General features: G+C 36.6%; 1 protein-coding gene across 2 annotated transcripts in view; it reads left to right on the plus strand.

Moving 5' to 3' along the window:
- SIPA1L2 (signal induced proliferation associated 1 like 2) overlaps window positions 1–24822 on the plus strand; it is a 151206-nt gene that overhangs the window by 108308 nt on the left and 18076 nt on the right. For both annotated transcript variants that reach the window (XM_049831065.1, XM_049831064.1), the window contains 8 exons: window positions 5520–5777; window positions 9332–9415; window positions 10930–11033; window positions 11445–11548; window positions 14225–14613; window positions 18204–18428; window positions 21058–21211; window positions 24042–24261. In XM_049831065.1, the coding sequence (XP_049687022.1) occupies window positions 5520–5777; window positions 9332–9415; window positions 10930–11033; window positions 11445–11548; window positions 14225–14613; window positions 18204–18428; window positions 21058–21211; window positions 24042–24261 (1538 nt within the window). The remainder of the gene's footprint in view (window positions 1–5519; window positions 5778–9331; window positions 9416–10929; window positions 11034–11444; window positions 11549–14224; window positions 14614–18203; window positions 18429–21057; window positions 21212–24041; window positions 24262–24822) is intronic.

A 24822-nucleotide genomic window follows, 5' to 3' on the forward strand; every position in this document is an offset into this window, starting at 1 on the left:
ATGTGGATTTAATAGATTCCATGATGAGTCCTCAGTCTCATTACGACACTTGGTGGGAGCTGCTATAGCATAAGAACAAACATGCACCGTAATAGAAGTGATCGCTTTTAAACACAAAGTTTGAGTTAGAAGAATGCAATTACATATTGTAGTGCTAGATATAGTTAAAAGACTCCTTATTGAGCAAGATTACATGTTTTGAATTGAAATGGTGATAGTATGGGATAATTTACGAGTGTAGTACAGCTGGTGAACACCAACTATTGCTCGTCTGTGCCTACATCCCCCTTACTGGTTCAGATATGTGATACATTGAACTAAAGTTAAAGTGTAACCAGTTATTCTAGTTTTGTTATTACCCTAACAAACCGTTCATGATGCATGAAATCTATAGATAGCTGGGGTCCAGATACCAAAGTCATACTGAGTAGTTGATAGTGGTAGGATCTAACAGAAAAGAAGGCTTTTGTGTAGTTATCAAGGTGGCAAACTGCTGGTCATAGTATATGAAAGCTTCTAACTTTTCCATGGTGATGAACATTTACCTTTTTTTAACTAGCATCCTTGCCTAATCTAGGCCCTTCACAGAGCCTTTTACAGAACGTTTCTATGGAATCTTAAATTAATATTGAAAGCTTTGGTTAACGTAGTTTGAAGAATACAATGGACTGCTTGATAATTGTTTCAGAACATAATGCTCCGTGCAGTAACATTTGAATATTGCAGAATTTTATAGTGGACCCTTAAATATTAATATGCAGTCATGACCTGCTGGCTGTATCATAGAGTCATGCTCTGTGTAATTGCAGAGTAGGTTTTATTAACCAAATGTTTTTATAGGATAATATGGCTCTTGAACCAAAGATATTAGTAGGAGCCTGTGCTTTATGTTGGAGGATTGATTTAATTAATACCAAACTATAGCTGAAGACAGAAAGTGCTATAATTTCTGATGTGTGGTTAAGACTTGGTCACACTTGCTTGATAAATAACATGAGTCCGTTTTTCAAAATGTTATATTGAATATAATTGAGAAAGATGTTTGATAGCCTATACTTGTTTAGCATAAATTTAAATATCTTTTTAAGATCATAAAATATAGATTTGTCTTTACATATTCTTGAATTAAAAAAAAATAAAATGAAAAAGTGAATTAAAAGCTATTATTCAAAACCAGTGCCAATGTATATTCTTCATCCAGTGGAATAAGTAACAATATTATAAATAGAAGTTAGATAATGGACAAATTAAATATTTAATAGGGAATTTCATTTAATTTTGTGGTTCTTTTCATGCAAGATAACTTGCAGTTTGATCCATGGCAGGGGGTGGGATCCTTATTGGATTGCAGGCATGAAGTAATTGATTCTCTTTGTTTCTGATATAGGAGGTAGCTACAATTATGACTTTACATATCTCAGTATACTGTAGTATCTGTTCTTTAGGCAGTGCTTGTGAAGCAATAAAGCATAATTTTTCATATAAATGTTGAACTTATTGGTTTGTCACTTTAAAAATTAGAAAGTCTATTTGACAAAGGAAGCCATGGAAATTTTGGGGGGGCCAGTTATAACAGTTACATTGGGGATCCATTTTGAATTTAAAAGTAACTTTGTTAGATTTTTATAGTGACTTGAAATAAGGTTGTTTTGTAAGCCTTTTGTTTGCAGGAACAGTGTCCTGAATAATTTTTTCATTTGTCGGAGGAATACATTCCATGATGTAAACAAACACAAAATTTTACAAAATTTTAAATTCTTATTCTTTGCAGGAAAGCTTGTTGTTTGCTATTTTTATATCATGCTTTAGTTATTCAGTTAGCAAGCTGAGTCAAACTAAATAGTAGCAACAATCCCTTTTGCCTTCAAAACCCATGGCTATTTTTGCAGCACTTAAAATACTTTACGGGGACTATCTAATGAAGGATACAATGACAAGTACATGCTATAACTTTCTCAATTACCAAGACAGACTGTGAAATCGGTATCTTAATAAAAGTTGGGGAAGGGATGGTTTGTTTCTAACACTTAAGGTCTATAGGAATGAAGAAGGGGTTGAAATGGTACTAAGAAATCAGCAGAAGGGTGATCGAAATTGTAGCCTACATAATTGTCCAACTTCCTAGTCAAATAATGACACTGTATATATGGCCACATGAAAAATTATGCAGTGCACTAAACTAATACTAACCTTGCTATGTCATCTGTGCATTCTTTGTTCTGTTTGTTTTGTATATAAAGCTTTATGAAAGTCTTTAATTGAATAATCAGTCTTAGGTTATTTTTTCCTTTAAGAACTTTTCTACATTCATGTAACATGGACCTGCTCTGGGAATGAGTCAAGGTTGTGTTGCTGGAGGCTATTGTCTCCTATGCCTTGGTCGTCTTTGTTGCAGGCAGTGAATGAGGCAGCGAACTTCTATGAAAACTATTCAGTCTTGGGATATAAGCAGTTGAATATTGCACTGGAGAAAACTATTCTATATATGCTTCAGCAGTAGAAATGTTTGCACAACGCTATGCAATTTGCTTAACTTGGCCTTTCTATGATGTTCATCATTCTAAGAGCCCAACATGTATTTTGTTATTTTCAGAAGTGTGAAACAATTTAAAAAAATAGATACATGAACTGAGGTAGTTTGAAGTAGTGGTCTGAATAACTGTGGCATTTTCAGGGCAGGGGGGGAAGGCTACAGATACATCAAATTGACCTTCTGAAATTAATTGGCAATTCTATAACATTGGTTTCTCTGTAGCTCCATTCCTTGTCTGTGGGAGGAGACTATTGAGGTGGTCTTACCTCCGTAGGGAAGCTAAAACCAGAAAATCATTACAGTGAATTTCTCTGATGCTTCCAGCATGTTCAGCTGTGATTTGTCAGCAGGTTTACACACGTCTTTAATACTGATACTTCTGATCAAAGAATAACCTTGAAAAAACAGGAATTCTGAGTTCTGTTTTGGAGCATTCTAGTGACTCCTCTTCAGCTGTTCATCACAGTGTCTTCTGCCCTCCATTGGCTACTAATCTCCACTCTCAGTGCTTCATCCTCTATATTTTGTAGTTCTTTACACTTTTCATATGTTTGAGTGCCAGCAGAGACTGAGATTTAATGCTACAGGATAAACAGTTTGCCTCTGCCGTGGTTTAAATCCAGCCAGCAGCAAAGCACCATGAAGCTGCTCGCTCACTCCTCCGCCCCGGTGGAATAAGGAGGAGAAAATGCAAAGACAAGCTCGTGGGTCGATACAAGGACAGGGAGGGATCACTCACCACTTATGGTCACAGGCGAAAAACAGGCTCAACTGGGGGAAAAAACAAAATCAATTTAATTTACTGCCAATCACATCAAAACAGGATAATGAGAAGTAAAACCAAATCTTAAAACACTTCCCCCAACCCCTCCCTCCTTCCCAGCTCAACTCCACTCCCAGTTTTCTCTACCACTTGCTCCTTCCTCCTCAGGGGCAGGACTCCTCACACTCTTCCCCTACTCTACTCTGGGGTCCCTCCCATGGGAGACAGTCCCTCATGAACTGCTCCAGCACGGGTCCTTTCCGTGGGCTGCAGTCCTTCAGGCACAGCCTGCTCCAGCACGGGCTTTCCCATGGAGTCACGACCATCTTCGGGGGCCTCCCCCTGCTCCGGCGTGGGCTCCTCTCTCCCCGGGCTGCAGGTGGGCATCTGCTCCCCCGCTCCCCTCCCTGTGCTGGTGGGGGACAGCCTGCCGTCTCCCCATGGGTTGCAGGGGCATCAACCTCCTCCGGCACAGCTCCTCCCCCTCCTTCCTCACTGACCTCCGTGTCTGCAGAGGGGTTCCTCTCACATTCCAACCCCCCTACTCACTACCGGTTCCCCTTCTTACATACATTCTCCCAGCGGCGCTACCGCCGTCGCTCATGGGCTCAGCCTGGGCCAGAGGCGGGTCTGACTTGGAGCTGGGGAAGCTTCTAGCAGCTTCTCACAGGAGCCGGCCCTGTGGCCCCCTCCCCTGCTACCAAAACCCCACCACACAAACCCAAACCCCACCTATTTAGTACCACAAAATTCAGCAGCCTGGCCATGTACAGGGTATCTAGAATGTAACTGCTACAGCTGCACGTGCATCTTCTCTTCAACAACCTTGAATAACATAGTTAGCATTTTTTATAAGATCTCTTTTTGGTTTTTTTTGGGTTTTTTTTGTCTGCTCACCGGAACACTGACAATGAAAATGTTCTTTTGGGTTTGGTTCAGAAGCTTGGGGGCACATTAATTTAATGTATGAGAACCTATACAATTTATTTGAACTGCACATTTGTGTTAAATCATTTGTGCCAAAACTTTTTCAGGATTAAGACTGCAAACACTTTACACACACTCTATTACGCTTTCTCTAGGTGATTTTAATTTAGTCGGAAACGGTGAATATTGAGTTTTCAACAAAAGCAAAGCTCAATCACGACTCAGCTCAAGGGATAGAGCAGAATTGTTAGTTGAGACAGAGAAGCAAATTTTCACTATTTCTTGCTTAATTCTAACACAATGCATGAAGTTTATTTAGGGTGTTTTCTTTATAGATGTTAATTTAGTACGCACTGCCTGTCAGACAAATAATGGAGGAGATATGCGAGAATATAAAATATCTGCAATGATAATCAGTGCTGGCTTAAAATGGGTGTGAAGCTTCTATTAACTAATTTCTGAAACAGTAACCCTTAATTCAAGTCCAGCCTGAGTTTACAGCAAATATCCCACAGGCAGACCGATCTTTTGGGGAACACTGTCACTACTTTTACCTGAGTTTATGCTTTCTGGGAATACTGTTAGTATTTAACCACGCTGTAAGCTTCAAGCAGAGGTTGTAAACCAGACTGTTTCTGATTTAGCTCTTCCTTCCACTTCCCCGTTTCTCTTCCAGGCATAGAGATGCCCAGGAAGAGAGACATTAGAAAGTATACTTTGAAAACAAATAGAAGAATATTTAGATGCCACTTAATCATTTGCATTGCAGTGTATATGCTCTGTCATTCGGTGGGGACAAGGTGGGATTCAAAAGGAAAGTTCTCAGTACCGCTAAAAAACGTTCAGTTTGCTGCGAAGCGGCAAACATGTTTTGTAATTTTGGATACGTAAATTTTTACATTAAGAAATTATTTGTATTTATGCAATTTAAACAAAGTAAAGCTGTTATAGAAGAACTTGAGCTTTCTGACTTCTGAATGCTTTGTTTCTACTAGTTTTTATTATGTAAAATTCAAGCTGCAGATTAATTTGTAAAAGCTTAATGTTTTCTCCTTTTTGAAGGGTAAGGCGAGAGGTCAAAAACCTTTGAGCACGTGAGAGCAGATCCTTTATTTTGAAACGTTTCCCACCTGGTTGGCATGATAGTTTTGAAGCGTTCGAAGGGTTGTACAATGCTATATGAACACCTTTGGTCACCTGGAAGAAAATCATGCCTATACTTCTGACTGTAGAGTGCAAGAGTTCTTTTTCTGTTCCCTCCAGTGAGACTGATCGGCATTTTTATTTGTCCCACAGGGGTTGTTCAGAACTTTGTCGTATACCCATGGTGGAATACAAACTTGACAGTGAAGGCACCCCATGTGAGTATAAAACCCCTTTCAGAAGGAATACCACTTGGCATCGGGTGCCGACTCCCGCTGGGCAGCCTCTCTCTCGTGCCTCTCCAATCCTAGGAACATCTGACAGACTGCAGTGCCAGCAGCTTCTCCAGCAGGCTCAGACAGCCATTCCTCGCAGCACTTCCTTTGATAGAAAACTGCCAGATGGTGCAAGGTAATATGCTCTCTGTTTAATGCCTGTCGTTTTCCTAATGTGCCTTACTTTAGGTATCTCTGCTTTCTAGAACTTCGGTATACTTATTTTTTAAACCTTATTTTGTTGAGTTTTGACAGTAATTTTAATTCTGAGGTTGTATTAAAGGGCGTTCACTGAGCCCAGTTCCCTCTACATGAAACAAGTGACTTTTGTCGTTTGTGATGGAAGTGGGCTGTACTGAGGAGCCTACTGCTGAGGACAGCCAACCTTTCCCTTTAGTCCCAAATCAATAAAGTGGGAAACTGCCTTGTGACTTCTTGATCTCAACAATGTCCTGTCCCCCACCTTTTGAGAGCCTATTTAAACAAATAATGAGTGTAAATAAAATGAGCTCATCTCTTTAAAAATGAATTATTTAATCTCATTACCAGGCTATTGGCATAGTTTCAAAGGGTTCTGTAACTCATTACCAGTCCTTATGCTTTGCTTTGCTTTTAATTAAACAAAGCAGAGCTTGTGATTTGAATATGTAACACCTCTTAGATGATGGGATGGTATCCTTAAATATTAGCTCTGTTCTAATTTAATCATAATTTTCATAAGATAAAAATTATTTTTAAACTTAAAAATTTGTAAATACATGACCTTTGAATTATTTAGAGAAACCATATGTCTTGAGCAGAACTCTCTGTCCTTTATTGTTTGCAATTATTTCTGTTTATGCCCTTTTTCCATGGGGTGATGTAGTTCTAATTTCCAAGGAAAAAAATACTGCATTTTGCAAATATCTAATTGATACGAAAATCTAAAATACTGGTCTTAAATAGCTTTTAAAATATTCTGGATGAAATCATGACATACCGCTATTGCTACACTATCTTATTTAGTAAAAAAGAATTAGTGACTTTTTAGATTGTTTGAAATGTATGCAGGTAATAGTAATACATATTTGAAAATATGTCTATGTCATGGTCTGGGGAAGGCAGACTCCCAATTATGACCATTTGATCATTTGTATTCTCCTTCTCCCCTACCGCCCTCTTCACCCCCTGAAAAAAGGAGAGGTGCATTTCTGTAAGCATGTATATACCATTACAGGACTTCAGCTTTTCCTGATGTTAACTGAAATTACTGAAATTCTCGGTAACATCTAGCATAAGGGGACAATGTATCAAGTGTCTAGAAATACTTCAGGATTTATGGAGCTTTCTTAAGCATACTGTATGCCTATACAGAGAAAAAATGAAAGGTTTCTGACATACTACTCATCTCCAGAAACCTTCACAAACCTAAGTGGCGCTTCTCCTAACACTCAGTGAAGCATGTGAAAAAAATGCTGAGACAGAGGCTATCTCTTGTCATGAAGAAATTCCTGTATCACTTAAACAAAACAAGTACAAAGCAGAAGTGCTGGTCTGGGGAAGACATGGTACAGAGTATAAATAATGAAAAGAGAGGAAAATGATGAACTGTGACATGTGGGTCTTGAAACATGAAAAGAAAGATACCTAATTGGCAAGGTCTTTCCACATGGGAAGAGGCATAGTTGATGGCTTGGCAGAGAGATGGGCTTAAAACCAAAGAGTTTGAAGTAGGGTTGATTAGTACGTGTACGTAGTCTTGCAAGGGTGAAAATGTATACTCTGGCTTGGAAAATGATGAAGAGATTTTAGAAGGTCAGAGACCCAATATCAATTTAGACAAATTGAAGAGTGCAGGCAGGTTGATAAACAGAGGAGTTGTAACAACGGATCTGAAAATGAGCTAACATTGAACTTGGTGATAAAATGGTTGGGTTTAGAGATAAAAAGAGGAAGAAGCAACAGAAATATGGGCTAGATATAGTAAAAGACTTAAGCAGCAACAGTTCAACTACTGTGACATGTAGCAGTTAGGTGCCCAGTCACTGGAGTGAAATTAAAAACTGGGAGGTGAACACCTATGCCCCTAGTAGAGTTCCTGAGGAGAGTTAAGTGTTTTGAGAAGGCAATACAAATGTTTTTGTGTTGATCAAGGAGTTTCCTCTAATTAGTCACTAAGAAATACAAGGATATCCTTGAGCTCTACTTCTGTTTTTACAAAATGGCTAATTCTGTGACAGCCGCTCATAGCGGGTACCTAAGAGTGAAGCTTCAGACTCACTCTTCTGTTTTTTCAGTCTCTGTGTACTTTAGTCCCTGAGTCACACTTGTAGGCAAGTGTCCTTTCACCTGGGGTCTGGAATCCGTTCCTCAGAGCAGGTAGCTGCAACTCTTCCATAAAGGAACTGCGTGAGGCATTCACTGACTGGATTTCTGTGGTTCTCCTTTTTGTAGCCACCTACTGCTTAGTAGGCTAATGGCTAGACACTTGTCCAGCAGTTGGGAGGCTTGGGATCTAGACATTCTTCAGCCTGGGATAGTACAAACCAATGTCCCGGTTTTGAGGACAATGTCCTAAACATCAGTCTGGAGACTGGAAACACATGGGATCGTAACTTACCCATCGCTTAATGCTGGTTCACTTAAGCTTTGCAAGAAATGCAGAGTTCTTGGTTGTAAGAAGCAAGAACATGCAACTGAATTCAGCTGTAGCCTATAGACTATTTCAGTTGGTTGAGAGAGGCTCAGTACTGTCAATGCTTATCAGAGGGAGACATGATGAAAAATTAGGCGCTACACTATCTACTTACTGTATATGTGTTTGGCTGTTAGACAAAATACAATAGCTACTGTCTTTAAAATTTTCAAGCTGAACAGTAAAGTTGCTTATTGAATGTCATGTCCTTGGGAAAGTGTTGTGCATAAATCCAAAACTACCTCTTTTCACCTCTTCCCTAAGTACATGCATTAATTTCTACGTATAGCCTTTTAAAAAAAAAAAAAGAAGTAATGTCAGTGAGGGAAATTGTATTGTAGTTACGGACTGATATGCACAGAAGTGAAGGACAGGAGGGTGGTCAAAACCAAATTTGAGCATTGCATTTCAACCGTCTGGAAATCTAAGAAGAGTAATTGGAGACATTGTTAAGACATGAGGCACAAAAGTTTTAAGTAATAAGTACAAAAATACTATTCATGAAAATGTTTTCTTATTGCTCTTCTATGTTGAAGAATTAATAAAAAAAAGTATCGTTATTACCTCTTCTAAATTACTATGTTGAAAATTGGAATACATGCAAAGCAACTAACAATCATTTCTGATCCATCATGAGAGCTTCCAACATGTAAATTTAGAGACCTAACCCAGCTGCTTTGACTCCTGAGTAATCCCACTCGTTCAGAAGTAAAGCTAGCTATAAGAAAAATAGGATATGGTACTTAGTCTTCCTCTTTTTGTGCCTTTTTCATATATTCAGTTGGAAGGATTTTATTTGTGATGAAATAAATAATATACTTTTAAAATTCTTGCTTGAGTTTTATGAAACAAAGATAAAACTGTAAATTCACAAAATGAATATAATCAAGTGTTCATACTACTTCTGCATTATTTGTAAAAATGAATGTATTTCATAAAAGAAGCACAGCCCAGTTCAAATCTGAAACCCCACAAATACCTCAGTGCACTGTTAATGACTCTAGTCAACATTGCAGAAGTTCTCCAAGCAACCAGTCCTCCTCCAGTGACCCAGGACCCAGTGGGAGCAGCCAATGGAGACAACAAGTGGGATATGATGGGTATTGGTGATTTTTTATTTTTATGTCTTTTTTTTTTTTTTAATCTTGCTATAGCTCCCATGCATCTTCTTTCTGAAACAAAATTTATGTGAATGTTGTGTATCATAGATTTATTTGCAAACTCCGTTAGTATATTTTCAGACAGGTTTACTGATCTTTAACGTAACACGTATGCCAATAAAATTTTAAAGCCATACCACTTTAACTCTTTAGGACCAAATTGTTATTTCACAATTTAGGTAAATAACAAACAGTTCTTCGATTTGCTTTCCCAGAAACAGGCCAGAAATCAGCTAGTAACTCAGAACTGGAATAAAACAATAATATCTCCTTCTTTTGCTTCAGTGGAAGAGTATTTGATTAAACAATTACCTTCATGGTCTTCAAAGGTTTTATTTCCTACTGTGCTTGTTCCAGTGGCATCCATTCCCTGGCAGCTGTCCTCAAAAAAGTAGCACTCTCAAAGAGGTGTCTTCTCCCTAAAAGGCTGTTGCGGTATATAGATGGTTCTTTCACATCCCTGTTAATTCCTTGGGGCTGAAGTTTCAGAAGTTAGCTATCTGTGTATAAAAGATCACCCCAATATACTGTCCATGTTATAAGAATATTATGTGAGACATCTGTTCTAAATTACTTTAAATTTATCACTTTGTTGTATAAATATAGCTGCTGAAAACGCTCCTGTTATAAAATGTTGAGCTATGGAAGTATCTACATAGCATAATATAAAAGCATTCCAGACTTGCCACGTGGCTTTCAGAAGCTGCTTTTCAGAAAAAATGTGAATATTGAAAACATCAGCTTGACTCCTTGTCTGTAAGCGTAATATTGCTTCGGCATGACTGTTTGTGGATAAGATATTCCATGTAGCAGATACATATGCAATATCTTGGAGACTCCTCAAGGAATTTCAGAATACTCACTGAAATCTCTGGCAGCTAAATAGATGCTAATAATTAAAATAAAACTTTGGCAAATTTTTTTATGGTAAACATATGAAAATGCATCTTGTGCCATTTTTCCAGCACAGTTATATCTAATAGCAGCTTTGGGTTTAGTGTGTTGCTTTGTGAAATAATTTAACTTTTGCAATACAATGCAGAGCAATGGATCTGGTACTAGCTTACATGTTCTGAGTGTGCAAACCTGCAAAACTGCAGGTTTACTTTCTGTGGGGCTTAGTTAATAAAGCGGTTAAGCATACATTACCATAGTTCTCCATTACAAAACCTTTGGATATGTAGCCCCAAGAATGCATTTCTTCTTAAAGTTCAGTGTCTTCTTGTCCTGTTCACACTTAAGATATAACTGTGCTGCTGAAAAAATTGCATGTAAATATTTCCATGCAGTGTTTGGAAATGTTAGTAAATTTACTTGGGGTGGAAGGTGATGGTTGTTGAAACAAATCACTTACAAAATACTTTCTTTGAAGAGTAAAAAGTGTTATTGTTCATCCTGTAACTAGTTTTCTAGGAAAAAAACCCAACAGCTTAATTTTCTGTTTATGTTTAAAGGTGCCAATCCCCTTTGCTCCATGAACACCACCAAGGTTCAGGCTCCCTGGAGTGTGAAGGAGGCAGAGAACGAGAGGAAACTTTGGAAGGAACTAGACATTCTGGTAATAAAAACCACTGTATCTTAAAAATAAATGTTCTTTGCAATGCAGTACCTGTTGAGGTGCAGCCACCTTCCAATATGGAGGTTTCATACACAAAGAGCATGTAATACGATGGTGAAAGCGAGGACTGTTACAGACAGTCTAACAGAATATGCTATGGGATATTTAGATAACACTTGGAACAAACTGCTCCTGAACTTCAGAAAGCCTCGTGAATGATGAAAAGCAGGTTGAACTTCATTTGATTATAATTGAAAAACTAGATCTTATGAAATTCTGCAAAGATACACATCTCTGATTCCAAAGAGTGTACAGGTTTGAAACCTGATGCTAAGCCATGTGCCTTTTTTCTTTGTACCGTATACTCATCTTTTTAGCATTCAGAAATTAAAACACAATTATTTATGGCAGAAACCAAGTGGCATGCACCATCGACCAAAGTCCTGAGCTCCTACAAAGACCGGGCTTTACAGAAAGAAGGCAGTGGCAAGGAGTCGCCAAACAAGCTTTCACATGTAAGTCTTTTGCTTGGATGTCATTCAAAACTCTAAAAAAAACCCACAAAACCAAAACAAAACCCACCCTGGACTTAAAAAAGTACATATTGAAAATACATTTTAGTAATTTTGGGAAGCAAGGAGTATGCTCACCTGCATGTGAGGTGAATTAAGTATGCTTAATCTGTGTTTAAAAACAAAGAACTCCAAGAAGGCTTGGGTCTGGGCCACTGAGGAGATAAAACTAGCATAGTCTACACTCAGCTGTGTATTTACAGCTTCGTTTGTACTGGCTTGCTTACTCTGTGAAGTATTTCATATCCTTTCAAAAAAAAAAATAATGTTCCCCACACCACTTGTCATGTTGTGTGAAATATCCGTGTAGTATAATTATCAATAAGCACTGTAAAAATGTAGTTTGTATGTTGGGAATGCTGAACAGATTTCTAGTCTAGCTAGTTTAGTGGCTTGTCTTCAGTAATGGCAAAATCCTCAATGACTTAGTGATAGAAAGTACCTTAATGATATGCACGGTCTTTTTCTATTTTTTTTGTGTGTTTGTTACATGGAAAAACCTGCTATATGTAGTAGGAATCTGTACACTATTTGTAGATTTATATTGGTAAGAATATGAAGCCAGTTTCTCATCTTATGTACATTGATACTTTATGATAATCTACGTTGATACTTCTCGAAAAAAGTACTATCATAAACAGAACAATGCTGTAGAGTTACACACATGAAGACAAAAATACTTTCTTTTACTTTAAGCCAAAGTTGACAGGAAGCTAGAATCAGTATATGTAACAATCAGTACTAAACAGAGCACCGATACCAAAGTTAAATGATGAGTTTGCTTAACTTCAATCAGAGCTTTAGCCTAATGGCAGCTCTCATGCCTTTAGGATGGTGGGGGTCTGAACAGAAAATTTCATAATGGCCTTATGTTTGTGTTTGCCTGCCTACGCATATATGTCGTGCAAGTGCAAAAGAACTGTATTGTACAAAGAACCAGCATTATTATAAAGATAATAATAAAATGAGGCTATTTTGTCGTTTGATGCTGTAAAACAGGAAAAAAATGCAATCACCTTGTAAAGGACCTTGTAATGTTCTCTTGTGCATCCCCTTTCTGTTCGGTTCAATTTGCCATATGAGACTCTGCCAGCCAGTGAAATTCACAGAGAGGGCTACAGCAAATGTACGAGAACTTTGTACAATATTTAACCATTAGAAAAAAATGTGTATGCTCTCTTTTTATAAGTTTTAACGTGGAAAGGAGAGTGGGGGGGGGAATTTCACTGGCTATCTTCAAGATATCTTTGTTCTCCTGGAATAAATATCATATTCCTGCTGGGTTTTGGTTGGTTTGTTGGTTTGGGAGGGATTTTTTGGGGGTGGTGGTTTCTTGGGTTTTTTTGGGGGTTTTTAATCTTGCTCCACAACACAGTCTTTAACAACATATAACAATTAGGGTCATGGTGAGCTTTCATACAATAATTTCTCTTAGCACAAGGAAATGCATAAAATGATCCTCAGCTATGGCCATAGTGAACTTTGAGCAGTTCAAGATGTCTGTATCAATAGCTGTTGTCCAGATTCTCTGCTGCTTGCAGGGTCAGGAAGGTACCTAAGTGTGTATTTTCAGCAACATAGAGGAAATTTTGGGAAAGGTTCATACGTACAATAAGTCTTTGGAGGCTAATGTTATGCCTTTGAGCTTTTTTGGTTTTCCCTCTCTTGTTTCTTTCCACTTTGGTTCCATTTTACATTTACAGTAAGAAGTGACCTGCCTTTTCTCCAGACACCTTTTTCCAAGTCCCTGTCCTTGGAAAAACTGCTCACTGTATTTTTGTCAATTGTTCCATTGTTTTTAAGGTGACAGCCATCTTGTAAAGGTTAGAATGAATGCAAGTGTAACCCCTCCTTTTTTTCTAAAATAATTTTCTCAAATTTTGAGTCCTGTTTATTTCACTTATATTCTACCTAATAGAAGTCCATCTGCCCTTATTCTGGCTACTATGACACAGAGATAAGTTAATCCAACTCTCTATAAAATCTCTTTTAAAAAAACAGCAAAACCCCCCAACTTTATTGACATAAATGCCTGACGTAATTATTCCACTTCAATAGCCATGCTATGTGACTTAAGTTACTTTCATCTGGTACACACATATCGCAATTGGCTTCAGTTTAACTAGCCACACATCCAATTGGATTTCATCCAATAAGCTGCATATTTCACCCACACTGAGAAAAAGCCAACAATAATTCAGTCTTTGGTGTTTTTCAGATTTGCAATAGAACTTGTTTTAACAAATAATTACCAAAGCTTCTAGCTTTAGCAAATGCTTATTTCAACTGTTCAGAAATGCAATTTTATGGATGTTAAGCAGGTCCTCTAATCAGAAAATTCAAGTGTGATCTTAAGATTTGCCATAGAAGATGGAACTAGAGCCTTTTTATTTGCAGTGACATCAACCTTTAATGTGTCTAGCCAGCTGTGCAATTCATTTCATAGAAACTGGTGGTATAATTAGCTCTTTTCATACTTTGCAGTTATATTATAGCATACTGTGAAAAATAACAGAATGGTCTTTGAATGGCACAAATTCAGTAATTTATATGAAAATAAATATTTTACTGTTTAACTTGAGGGGGGTCTTTTTTTTGGTTTGTTTTCTTGTTGTTAAGATTGGAGACAAAAGCTGTTCAAGCCACTCAAGCAGCAACACCCTATCCAGTAATACATCCAGCAACAGTGATGAAAAACACTTTGGTTCTGGAGATCTGATGGATCCTGAGCTGCTTGGATTAACATATATAAAGGGGGCTTCTACTGACAGTGGAATTGATACGGCTCCCTGCATGCCTGCTCCTCTTCTGGCCCCTTTGCACCTTGCTGGCAGCAGGTCTGGAGTACATTGTCGTACTGAGCAGTGGACCGAGTCTTCTGAAACTCCTGGGCCAGATGATGATCCAGCTAAAATCTACGCTGTTCATAGCTATGCCTCTGCTATTTCTACCAGTCATACAGCTGAAGGCAGTATGGGAGACCTAAGTGAAATTTCCTCTCACTCCAGGTATGTGTTTCTTACAAATTAGGGATTATGGATTACAGATTAACATACAGAGAACTCTTCTTCATTGTTGTTACTCTGTCTACCTTTCTTTGAAAGTGCACTTAACTGGTTTTGATTTTTTGTTGTATTTAAATGCCGATATGAGCAATTTTCAGGCAATTTCTGATGAGTCTGCCTAAAAAGCATAGCTAGCCCTACTCCCAGAGCTGATGGAGACTTTATATGTGACCTTGTGCAAATTGCTTAGGTCTTTAAAGTTGGGAAACATCCCTGAATAAAAGGGAAGTTTGCACCTAGAACTTAACTCAATTTTATTTTTTTTTTTAGTACAGTGCAACAAATTACCTGGGAGCTAATGCTGACGGAAATCAGAAAAATTTTTACATATAGTGAAACTGCATTGCATACTGTCCCTCCTAATTTACATTATTGTGATGTATGCTTTACAATTTTGTTTGTTGAACTGAATTTCTGATGGATTTTCAGCTCTTTTTGTTACCAGTGGAATGTGTGCATGGTACATCTGTTGGAAAGCAAACTTTGAAAGTACTCTTTTACAGCTGGTTGCCTTTATCTCCCAATTCCCATTTTATGGTGACTTTGAAGTTGAAGCTTTGGTCTATGTGTTAAGGTTTTTACTCTGTAAAGGATGGAAAGAAATTATTCTTCTTTCCCTCTTATTTTCCTGTTTTCAATGTCAATCAGTACAGGAAAATAACCAAATAATATCTTGTGTCCTCGTTTCTTTATACGCTAGACATGAGTGAATTAGTATTGTATACTTATTCTAACTTGCAGATATTTTATTTTTGCAAGTTATAGAAGATAGTGTGAAAACTAGGTAAATGCTTTGTCATTAAACTTTTGCTACCCATGTGATAACGCAGACGCTCCAGCTTTACTCTGCTTTGTGTGTGTTGAGATCTAATTTTATATATTGAGACTTCTAAAGCACTACAAGTAAGCTCTTTGTTTCTACGACTTCATAATCATGAGCTGAAATAGATTTCTAATGGCTAGAATACATATTCTCAACACTTGTGTGGCAGCTGTCATATTTAAAGTGCCAGACAGCCATTAAGTAATCTGCTGCTCACTTCTATTGAATAAACATTTTATGGATTAATTAAAAATTTTTAAAAAAAGAAGCAGCATGTAGATTTTAAGTGAGCTTAGCTAGGCATTTCCAAAGTAGCGATTATTGTTGAGATGATGACTCACATTAGGATTGCCCAATTCCACTTTGGCAAGATCAATGTTTTCAAATGATCACCTTCTAATTTGTGTGCCAAATCCTTTTACTATAGGAAAATGTCTGACTTATGGTATGTGACCCAACTGTCCTATTTAAACTTTGCTTACATAGCCTTCAAATTATGTTGGAGTGATAAATAATTTTACAGTTGGGTTTAAAAGATAGCATCACCTATACAGCACCCACAGGCATACATTACTAAAAAATACCTCATTTTATAGCTGTGATGCTGCAACAGTGATGTGTTCAAATAGAGATAAGAAAGTTGAGTTAACATATAAGCATGTGATATCTACTGCTGGATCCTATATGTATTTTCCAACTGGTCAGACACTGAGTTTGGATTTCTTTGTAATCTATAATGATGAAATTCTAACACTATTGAGGCATTCATTCACAATTATTTTACAAATGTTAAATAGTAAACTTGTTCTTTGGTAGCTGAACAGTGTAAAACTTCAAGAAACAAGCTCACAGACTGGTGGAATGTGATTGATCTATAAATGGAACATTTCTGTATTGAAATTGTGTTTAGTTTACTGAAAAGATAAAGTGCAATGCACAGGAAAGGTGTTGGTTGAAAGGTACCGGCCTGATTCTCTAACATCATCAGATAAAGAACACCCTGAAAAAACTAATACTGTAGTGTTCGAGTGAGATTTACAGAATTAAACCTGCTGTGGGAAACAGTATCTCAAGCAACAATACTGACTTGGGCTATGCACAACATTATGCCTCACAGCTCTGTTATTAATGGTTTTCTCTCTCCTATTTTATATTAATTGTGCACATGAATTGTCAAATACCTTCATGTTACTGTAGCTGAAACAGCTGAGCTTCATTGCCTTTATTTTTGTTTTGTTTCTTACATAGAACATCCTTTGGATCCTAAAAATACATACTGCTTGTTCCAACCATTGCATTGAACTCATTATCTAAAACTAGGCTTTTATAGGCATTTCATTTCTTCACTTCAAAAATATTCCCTTGTTTAAAACCTACAGAATGAGGTTGGATGCTCAAATTTTCTTAAATTTCGTTGCAAATAGAAGTCTAAAATTCTCTGGATAATGTCCTTGCTGTTGATCTGATATGTATTTTACATTGTGCTTCAGTGTTTGCTTCATCTTTAGATTTCAGTTTTTCATAACTGAATTATTTTATTCATCACATATTTACATAATTTATTTGCCTATTTGCAAGGATAGCAAGCAAAAAACCTTTGAACATCACCCCCATTATTTTCTTCCCCCAAATACTCAGCCTTGTTTCTGCTTTTTGGGGAGGAAGAGGGAGGAGAGAATATAAATTGGTTTTAAGATTAAATGCACGTACTAACTGTGATCAAAATTATTAATCCATTGCCTTAATGATTCAACTTTCTACCACAATAGGCACTTTAATTTGATCTAATGTGCATTGCTTGCATTTGACTCTGCATGGACAGCAAAGTAGCCATGCCTGTTACACTTTCAAGAACACCTCCTGGTCCTCTGAATTAATCCAATGCTTTTGGGATTAGATTAAAAGACAGCACTGTGTTTGGTATTTGTAAACTAACAACGAAAGTTAGAAGCTGCTGCTTCAGGTTCCAGCCTCTGATTTTAGGCCAGGCACTTGGTTTCTGAATGCTTTGCTTACTTCACCTCCAAGGTGAAAAGAAGAAATTTCTTCTTCAAGGACGTGTTTGCTCTAGTTCATTTTAAATCATTTTGAGAGTCTTCAGTAAAAGGTTTCATTAGTGCCTACTAGTACTATTATTCATAATAAAAGAGGCTATTAAAATTATCCAGAGGACTGTTTTTGTTGAACTGAAATTTACTTCTGTTAATATTAAATTCTCAACGGTACTGAATGAAAGACACAGCTTAAACTGGCATGAACTGGCAAAATTAACATGAAGTGGAAAAGCACATAAGTTTTATAATTAGATATTTGGGGTAATTCCCTACGTAGTTCTTGATGTAAATGGAATTATACCATTAATAACGTGTGTGTACATATTTACTTAAAATTGCACACACAAATTCTATATATATGTCTTGAACTTAGTCTTTTAATTTTAATTCATATCAGTTTGCATTGGCATTTCAGCAAGTTGAATTATATACATTACTTTTTTTTAGAAACTCATCAGAATTCTGTTCTCAAAGAGCTTTAATGTGTACACTGCTCATATGTAGAAAATTACTGTACCAATATTGCTACCTTGATTTTAATCTTGAGAAAAACTTAACATTAAGAATTATAGCTGCATACCAGGTGAAGTGTTTCTGATTTGTTGTTGTATAGCAGATTTCATTTTTGCTTTTGTGTGTTTTCTTTACTTTTGCAGTGGGTCACATCATTCAGGAAGCCCATCAACACATTGCTCTAAGAAGAGTGGCTCCCTAGATACTTCCAAAGTCTACATAGTGTCGCAGAATAGCAGTCAACAGATTTCTGGGTCAGTTTCAAAACCATACCACAGACAAGGAGCAGTGAGTAAATATGTCATTGGATGGAAAAAATCAGAAGGAAGTCCTACACCTGAAGAATCTGAAGTTTCTGAATGCCATGAGTAAGAACCCTGTTTCATTTTGTTGGGGGAAGAAGGGTAATGAAAATAAATTTTAAAATAGGATAGAAAAATTTAAAATTACAAATTCTGTTTTGCTTTTAAATGTTTGGGGGGTTTTATGTACCTTTATGTACCAAAGATACATAAAAAAAAAAAAAAAAAAGGAAAAAAGGCAACAACTGCACAAAATGCAGTTTTCTCCTCTGTTCTCTCCACCTGCATCTTTTTCCCGTGTGTCAAATACAGCAAGCTGACAGAAATTTATGAAAGTGTGTGTAGGCAAAAATGTATGCCTACATCAGACATTCTGAATTTCCATTTTGAATCTCTAGTAAATAATTGGGAAAGTACAATTTTATTAAGGTCTTCAAGACCTTTTCTGCAAATCTTCAGGAACTTTAGTTAGTTGAAAAAAGCTTACTTCCTAATGTTTCTGTGTTAAACCTTACTACCTTGTTGCCTATCACATCAGCTAATACATTACAGATGAGAGAGATGACCATAAACATATCAGTGATCTATGGTAGATAATTCTAAAAAATTAGTGCCAGTTGGGGGTATTTTAGTGGTTCTTTGCTATCTTTTTCTGGCTTTGTTTTTAATGAACAGGTATGAACTGGTGGTTAGGACCCCACAAGAAAAAGGTCAAGTGTGGATATACCTGACCCTCTCTTCACAAGACTCTACAAAATGTGCAGGCTTCAATAAAACTACGTATTTTTCTAGCAAGCAACATTTAGACAAAAATATTCAGAGCAGTTCTAACGAACAGCTATATGTACAGTTTAACACAGGAATAGCTCATGAGAAATGTATTCTTCTTAGGTGGAAGAAAAAGGCTTGTACTAAAAGGATAAGGTGCAGTATCTCAAATATGGATAGAGAGGATACTTTCACAGTGCTGCAGCAGTAATAAGTAATGTTTGAATCTGCTGTTTAAAACTAACCTTTAAATTCCTGTTGTCTTCAAAATCATCTTTTCAAATAACCTCCTTGCTTTCTTTTTGTGCATAAGCTATTCAGTTCTATCTCTCAGTAAATCATCGTCAGCCCTATATATCTCGATAAATTGACAAGAGGACATGCAGTACCTGATTTTCAAATGTTTGATATGGGATTACTCTTTGTTTAATGGGAATGGGTTATTTGCATCTAATGTCTCATATTGCATATATGTGCATATTTATGGCAAAATTTGTATTTAAAAATACAAGCTCAAATATATATGCTATGAAATATGAGCCTGGAGTTAAGCTCTTAAATTCCTAATTTTCAAAAGTAGATGTTACTACCTTGCTGTCCTGGTTATTTGTGTTTCTTTGAGTTACTGTACTGGTGATTTCATATTTCCCCCCCCAATGTTTGAATTGCTTAAATGGTTCAGTCGTAGTAGTATTTGCATTTAAAAAGTGGTAACTTCATTGATTCCCACAAGTTTTTGCATTTTGAAGTAGATGAACTCCTGCAACAATTTCTCTTTATTTTGAATGGAGCCCTTAAAACAAAATTCTGTAATGAATCATGGTATTTAGACTGAAACCACAGCAATTTAGGAAAGTATCTTCAAGAGCCAGTTATATCTAAGAAATATTAATTTAATATGGCAGCACTTCATATATCAGAAAATATTTTCAGATTTTTCCATGGCATACAGCGTTGCTTCACCTCTCTCTTTCTAGGAAAGCTTTCTATACATCACAGAGAGGAAGTATCTCTCTGAGGATAATTATGTTGAAATAAAATAGCATCTCTAATTAGCAGTGATGATGAAAATCAGGTCAATTGCTGAATGTTGTGCCACTATAGGATATAATTCACTGAGAATTACACTTTACCATAGCAAAGCTTGTTTCCTCTCTGCTGAAGACAGTCACCGATTATGCTACACTTGGCAGTAAGTAATGCCTTCAAATGTGTGTTCTGTGTGACTGGGAATCTCTAGTTCCTTCAACTGCATTTCCAGAGTAAACCTGTTAAAATTCTCTCCCTCTTTTCTCACTAGAAGGAAGCTGAAAGATAATAATTCAGTTTGACATTCTTTTGTTGACTGTAAATAAATTTTTATATGCTAGTAATTAAGGAAGACAGCTGTTTTATTCATCTGAAGTGCTTTATGAAATTGCTGATAATAAAACACACTTAGCACATGGCACAATTGATTACCAATACACTTCAAACATTGCCATTGATGACCATAGTAATTTTGCCAGATTGTGAAGCTGGATACAATATCACACTATAAAATACTGGTTTTCTTATTTGCTAAGGAAGTAAAAGTTAAAATATTTTGTGATGAACTATTGGAAATATTGCTATAAATAAAACTTTTACAATAGAGAAGTGTGGTGTGTAAAAAAGAGAGAGGCAAGCTAGGAGAAACAAGCATTATGGTTTTTTAAATTGTTCTTTAGAATTCCTAAAATTGATTTTTCAGTCATTTAAGAATTTCATTTTGGGCCCAAAACCAGTTTCATAAATATAAAATGATCAAAAAAATGTTCTAAATAAGAGTGTGCTGTGTTAGGAGATAATTCTAACAATTTTTACTTGGTGACAGAACATGAATGCAGTCTTCCAAATCCAAGAGCACTATTGCTTCTCTTGCTAAAACCACCAATTGTCTCAACAGAGTGTATGATGATATTGATGCTGTGTCTGCATCAAGTCCACTCCAAACTTCTGTGAGGAATGCCATTGTTGAAAGCCAGCAAGTCTTGTCCAAAGAAGATTTTCTGAAGTTGATGCTGCCAGACAGCCTCTCTATGGAGGAGGGGAGAAGAAAGGTTAGCTACTTTCTTTGGCTCTTTGTATCTCAGACACATTTACCTTAGAAATGAATTTCTGGTATTCCCAAAATTGCTGTAGAGAAGGCAATATCATTTTGTAAAAGTTAAGTATATTCTGTAAGGATGCTGTAAGTACTGACCATAAGTCCCAAAATACCATTTCCACAATATGAAAATGATATCTAGTTTGATGGTTATGTATGAAATACAGTATTATTTAAGTATGTCTTTGCTTAGCTTGAGCAGAGATGGGTGCAGGCTGAGCAACTTAATTATAGTTTCAAAGATTAAAAGTAACATTTTCAAGGTTGGAAGCCTGAATTTATGCACCTCACATGACACCAAGGCACATGAATAAAAGCAGCCTGCTTTCCCCTGCCCTGTGATACTCAGTACCAACAATTTCGTTGGAAGTCTGAATTCATGTAGGTATCAGTGGCAACTGTTCAAAAGGCTTAGTTGTCAGTGCTAGTGGAGAACATACATCTAACCTTTATAGTATGAAGACAACCGGTAATATTTAAAAGTTCACCAAAAGTGGATAGAGAACTTAAAATTTACTACTCCCCAAAGTATACATGATTCTGAATTCTGTGCTTAATGTGGAATACAGAACAAAACAGTTAAATTACTTGAGATAGTTGTCACACTTCGATATTAACTCAATGTGCCCTTAACCCACTGTGTTTATACATAGCATAATCATCATGTCTGAACAAAAGTAACACATGGGAATCCTCTAAGTGCAGAATTGAATTTGAAATTCAAATCTTATATATTTTTTAACATGTAGTATGTTAAGTATGCATTATATGTGTTTGAATTCCCATTAATAATGTCCTAAAGGTTTTTATGATTTATAATTGATACAATAATAGGTTTTCTGTGATGATTTCAAGAGCTGCCAATGTTTCTGGCGACCTAAATAAGAAATAGCAAGGAGTGAGGAGGTGTGGCAATCCTGAGATAAACTACTGCTCTCCCCTTCCCCTCCCAAGACACTCCCAACAAAAGCTGACAAAGTGAGAGAGACCATAGGCCCTGACTCGCAGGGGATCCCCAGCCATATGGCTTGGCAGTATCCAGTCTTTGATTATGCCTTCATAGAGCATAGTAATCTTGGTATAGGTGAGTCAGTTGTCTTTGACAGCGAAGCCAGAAAGGGATTTTCTGAATATGTAAGATTCTACAGAATCAAATCACATTTTTGATTTGGTTTGGTTTTACCTTCTTCATAGATTGGGGAATAATGAGCCCTCTAGGTAACGTTTAATTTTTGTCGCACCCTGAAAGGAAACTTGGTAAAGCTCCAACAGTTAACATTCAACATGTTTGGATAGCTAGTGAACAACCTTTATAGATAGAAGATGCAGTATAAGGTTGAGGAGAGTTGAGTAAGAGGCAAGAATTGCAGCAGGATGCTTGCTGGGAATCTTGATTTCAGGAAAGAGGGTCGGAGACCCTTCAATTCAGAGGGTGACGGCTTTCAACCCTTTGCCCAATGTGGGCTCTAGTTAGGCTCGGTGTCTTTTGATATTCTGTAACCACTGCTTATAGAAGGATACCGTATATCCATCCATTTAAGGATGCTCTGTATGTCCTCTATCCATGCGTTTAGGGATTCTGCTTATGTCTATTGTTGTGAACATTTTACATATATGTTAAAATAGTTTTGGATGATGTTTATTCCACAGCCTGTATCTGTTTCAGGCAAATCTCTAGAACTGATGTAGAATTTTGATGCTTTCCTAGATTAGAATCTGAATATCCCCCAGTTTTCTGTGGGACACAGCTAAGCATTCTAACAATGGTTCTGAGTTGTCATCAAGATGGATGCTTTCCTGAACTAGCACTGTGAAGTGTACTTAAGTGTTTTGTAAAGACTGTGTCTTGTGGCATGATTGAGTGTTTCTGTGTATTCCTTTTAGAAATAATCATCCGTGAGCAAGTTTTGTCAGAAATATAGCAATGTAGATCTCTTTAATTCTATGCTATATTCACTGTTTTAAAAAGCCACTGCTCTTAAGCATACGTTCTGTACAGGGAATGTGCAACTCCTAATTAATTACAAAGAAAACAGGACAGGACATTAAATTGTTATGTGCAGGACAAACCAGTTAAAATAATTAAGGTAATAATTGACATTTGTAGATGTGGAGAATAACAGGATTTGGAGTGCTGAAGTATGACTTAGAGGTGGAATGGCCCAGTTTTACAATACAGTAACATCTTGTTTTACTGTAGATATTTGGGTTGTGGTTTAAGTAACTTTTTGAAAAGCATAAACAGTTTTCACTGAACTCCATTATCCTCTTTTCTAAGCCTATTTCATGATATCTGGAGAGTTGCAGTGTCTCAAGTCACTTTTATTGTCCAATGAATTATACTGCACCATATATCAGTTCAGAATGTTTAACATTAAAGCGTAGTCATTTCAAATAAAAATCAAACAGTTCTATGTATAGTCTTGAATAAATGTTGCCAGAGCTGGTAATCTTATATATATATTTCTGGAAAACATTGCTGTCATAAGGCTATGGAGGTTTCATTTAACATTTCAGAATTAATAAAACTATACAGTATCTGATAAATTCATGATGACATGTTCCAAAATATCAAGAGGAAGTATGAAAATCTAGTTCAGTAATTCTTTTGAGGCCCCAGTAGATCTGATATAGTGGAACAAATCCCTGATCTTCTATATTAGCTCAAGAATTCCAGAGTTGCCTGCCCAGAAAAATACTCCCAACACTGATGATGTGATATGATTGTGTGAATTATTTATCCAGTAATATGTGTTCTTATATCTTCATATTTTGATGTTTAGTTTGCATTTTATGGAAACCTTTCTCCACGGAGGACACTTTACCGTACCCTGTCTGATGAGAGTATATGTAGCAATCGAAGAGGATCTTCATATGCTAGCTCTCGAAGCTCAATGCTAGACCAGGCCTTGCCAAATGATATCTTATTCAGCACTACTCCACCGTATCACAGCACATTGCCTCCCAGAATGAGCCTGACGCCTGGAATGGGAAATCTGAGAAGTAAGTGATATTGCTGTCATTGCTAAGTTTGGAATATTTGTAATAAACTCAAACCACCAAATATTAAGTTAGATTTTACTTTTAAGGTGAAATTATGAAATGTCAGATCAGTGTTCTAGATATCCTAGTAAAAGCTTATTAGGTCAGCAGCACATGCTTATGCTTGCCCTACTGATCAATTCAGATTTATCAGATTTGGAGATAGCATTCACTTTACTTCCCAAAAATCTTCATGAGACCAGTGATAGGCAACGAACATTTCTCTGAAGATATTTCTTGTTATCATTTTATTTTCCAGTGGTGGCCTAATTAAGCCAAGCTAGCCTGTTTTATTTAAATATTTTTATTTGTTTATTTTTTTGTGTGCATTCAAATTACTGAAATATTCACAAATATATTCAAAATAATGGCTAAATGGGACAGTTTCTATTTAGATGGTTACATCTAAATGTTACATTTTGGTAACATCTTAAAAGGAAATAGTGCACTAGTTGTTGTCGTCATCTCTGATTTCAAAACTGAATTTGCTGATACTTTTTTTTAACATGTTAGTAGAACCTT

Source organism: Accipiter gentilis, chromosome 28 (genome assembly GCF_929443795.1).
Source record: "Accipiter gentilis chromosome 28, bAccGen1.1, whole genome shotgun sequence".
Taxonomy (NCBI): domain Eukaryota; kingdom Metazoa; phylum Chordata; class Aves; order Accipitriformes; family Accipitridae; genus Astur; species Astur gentilis.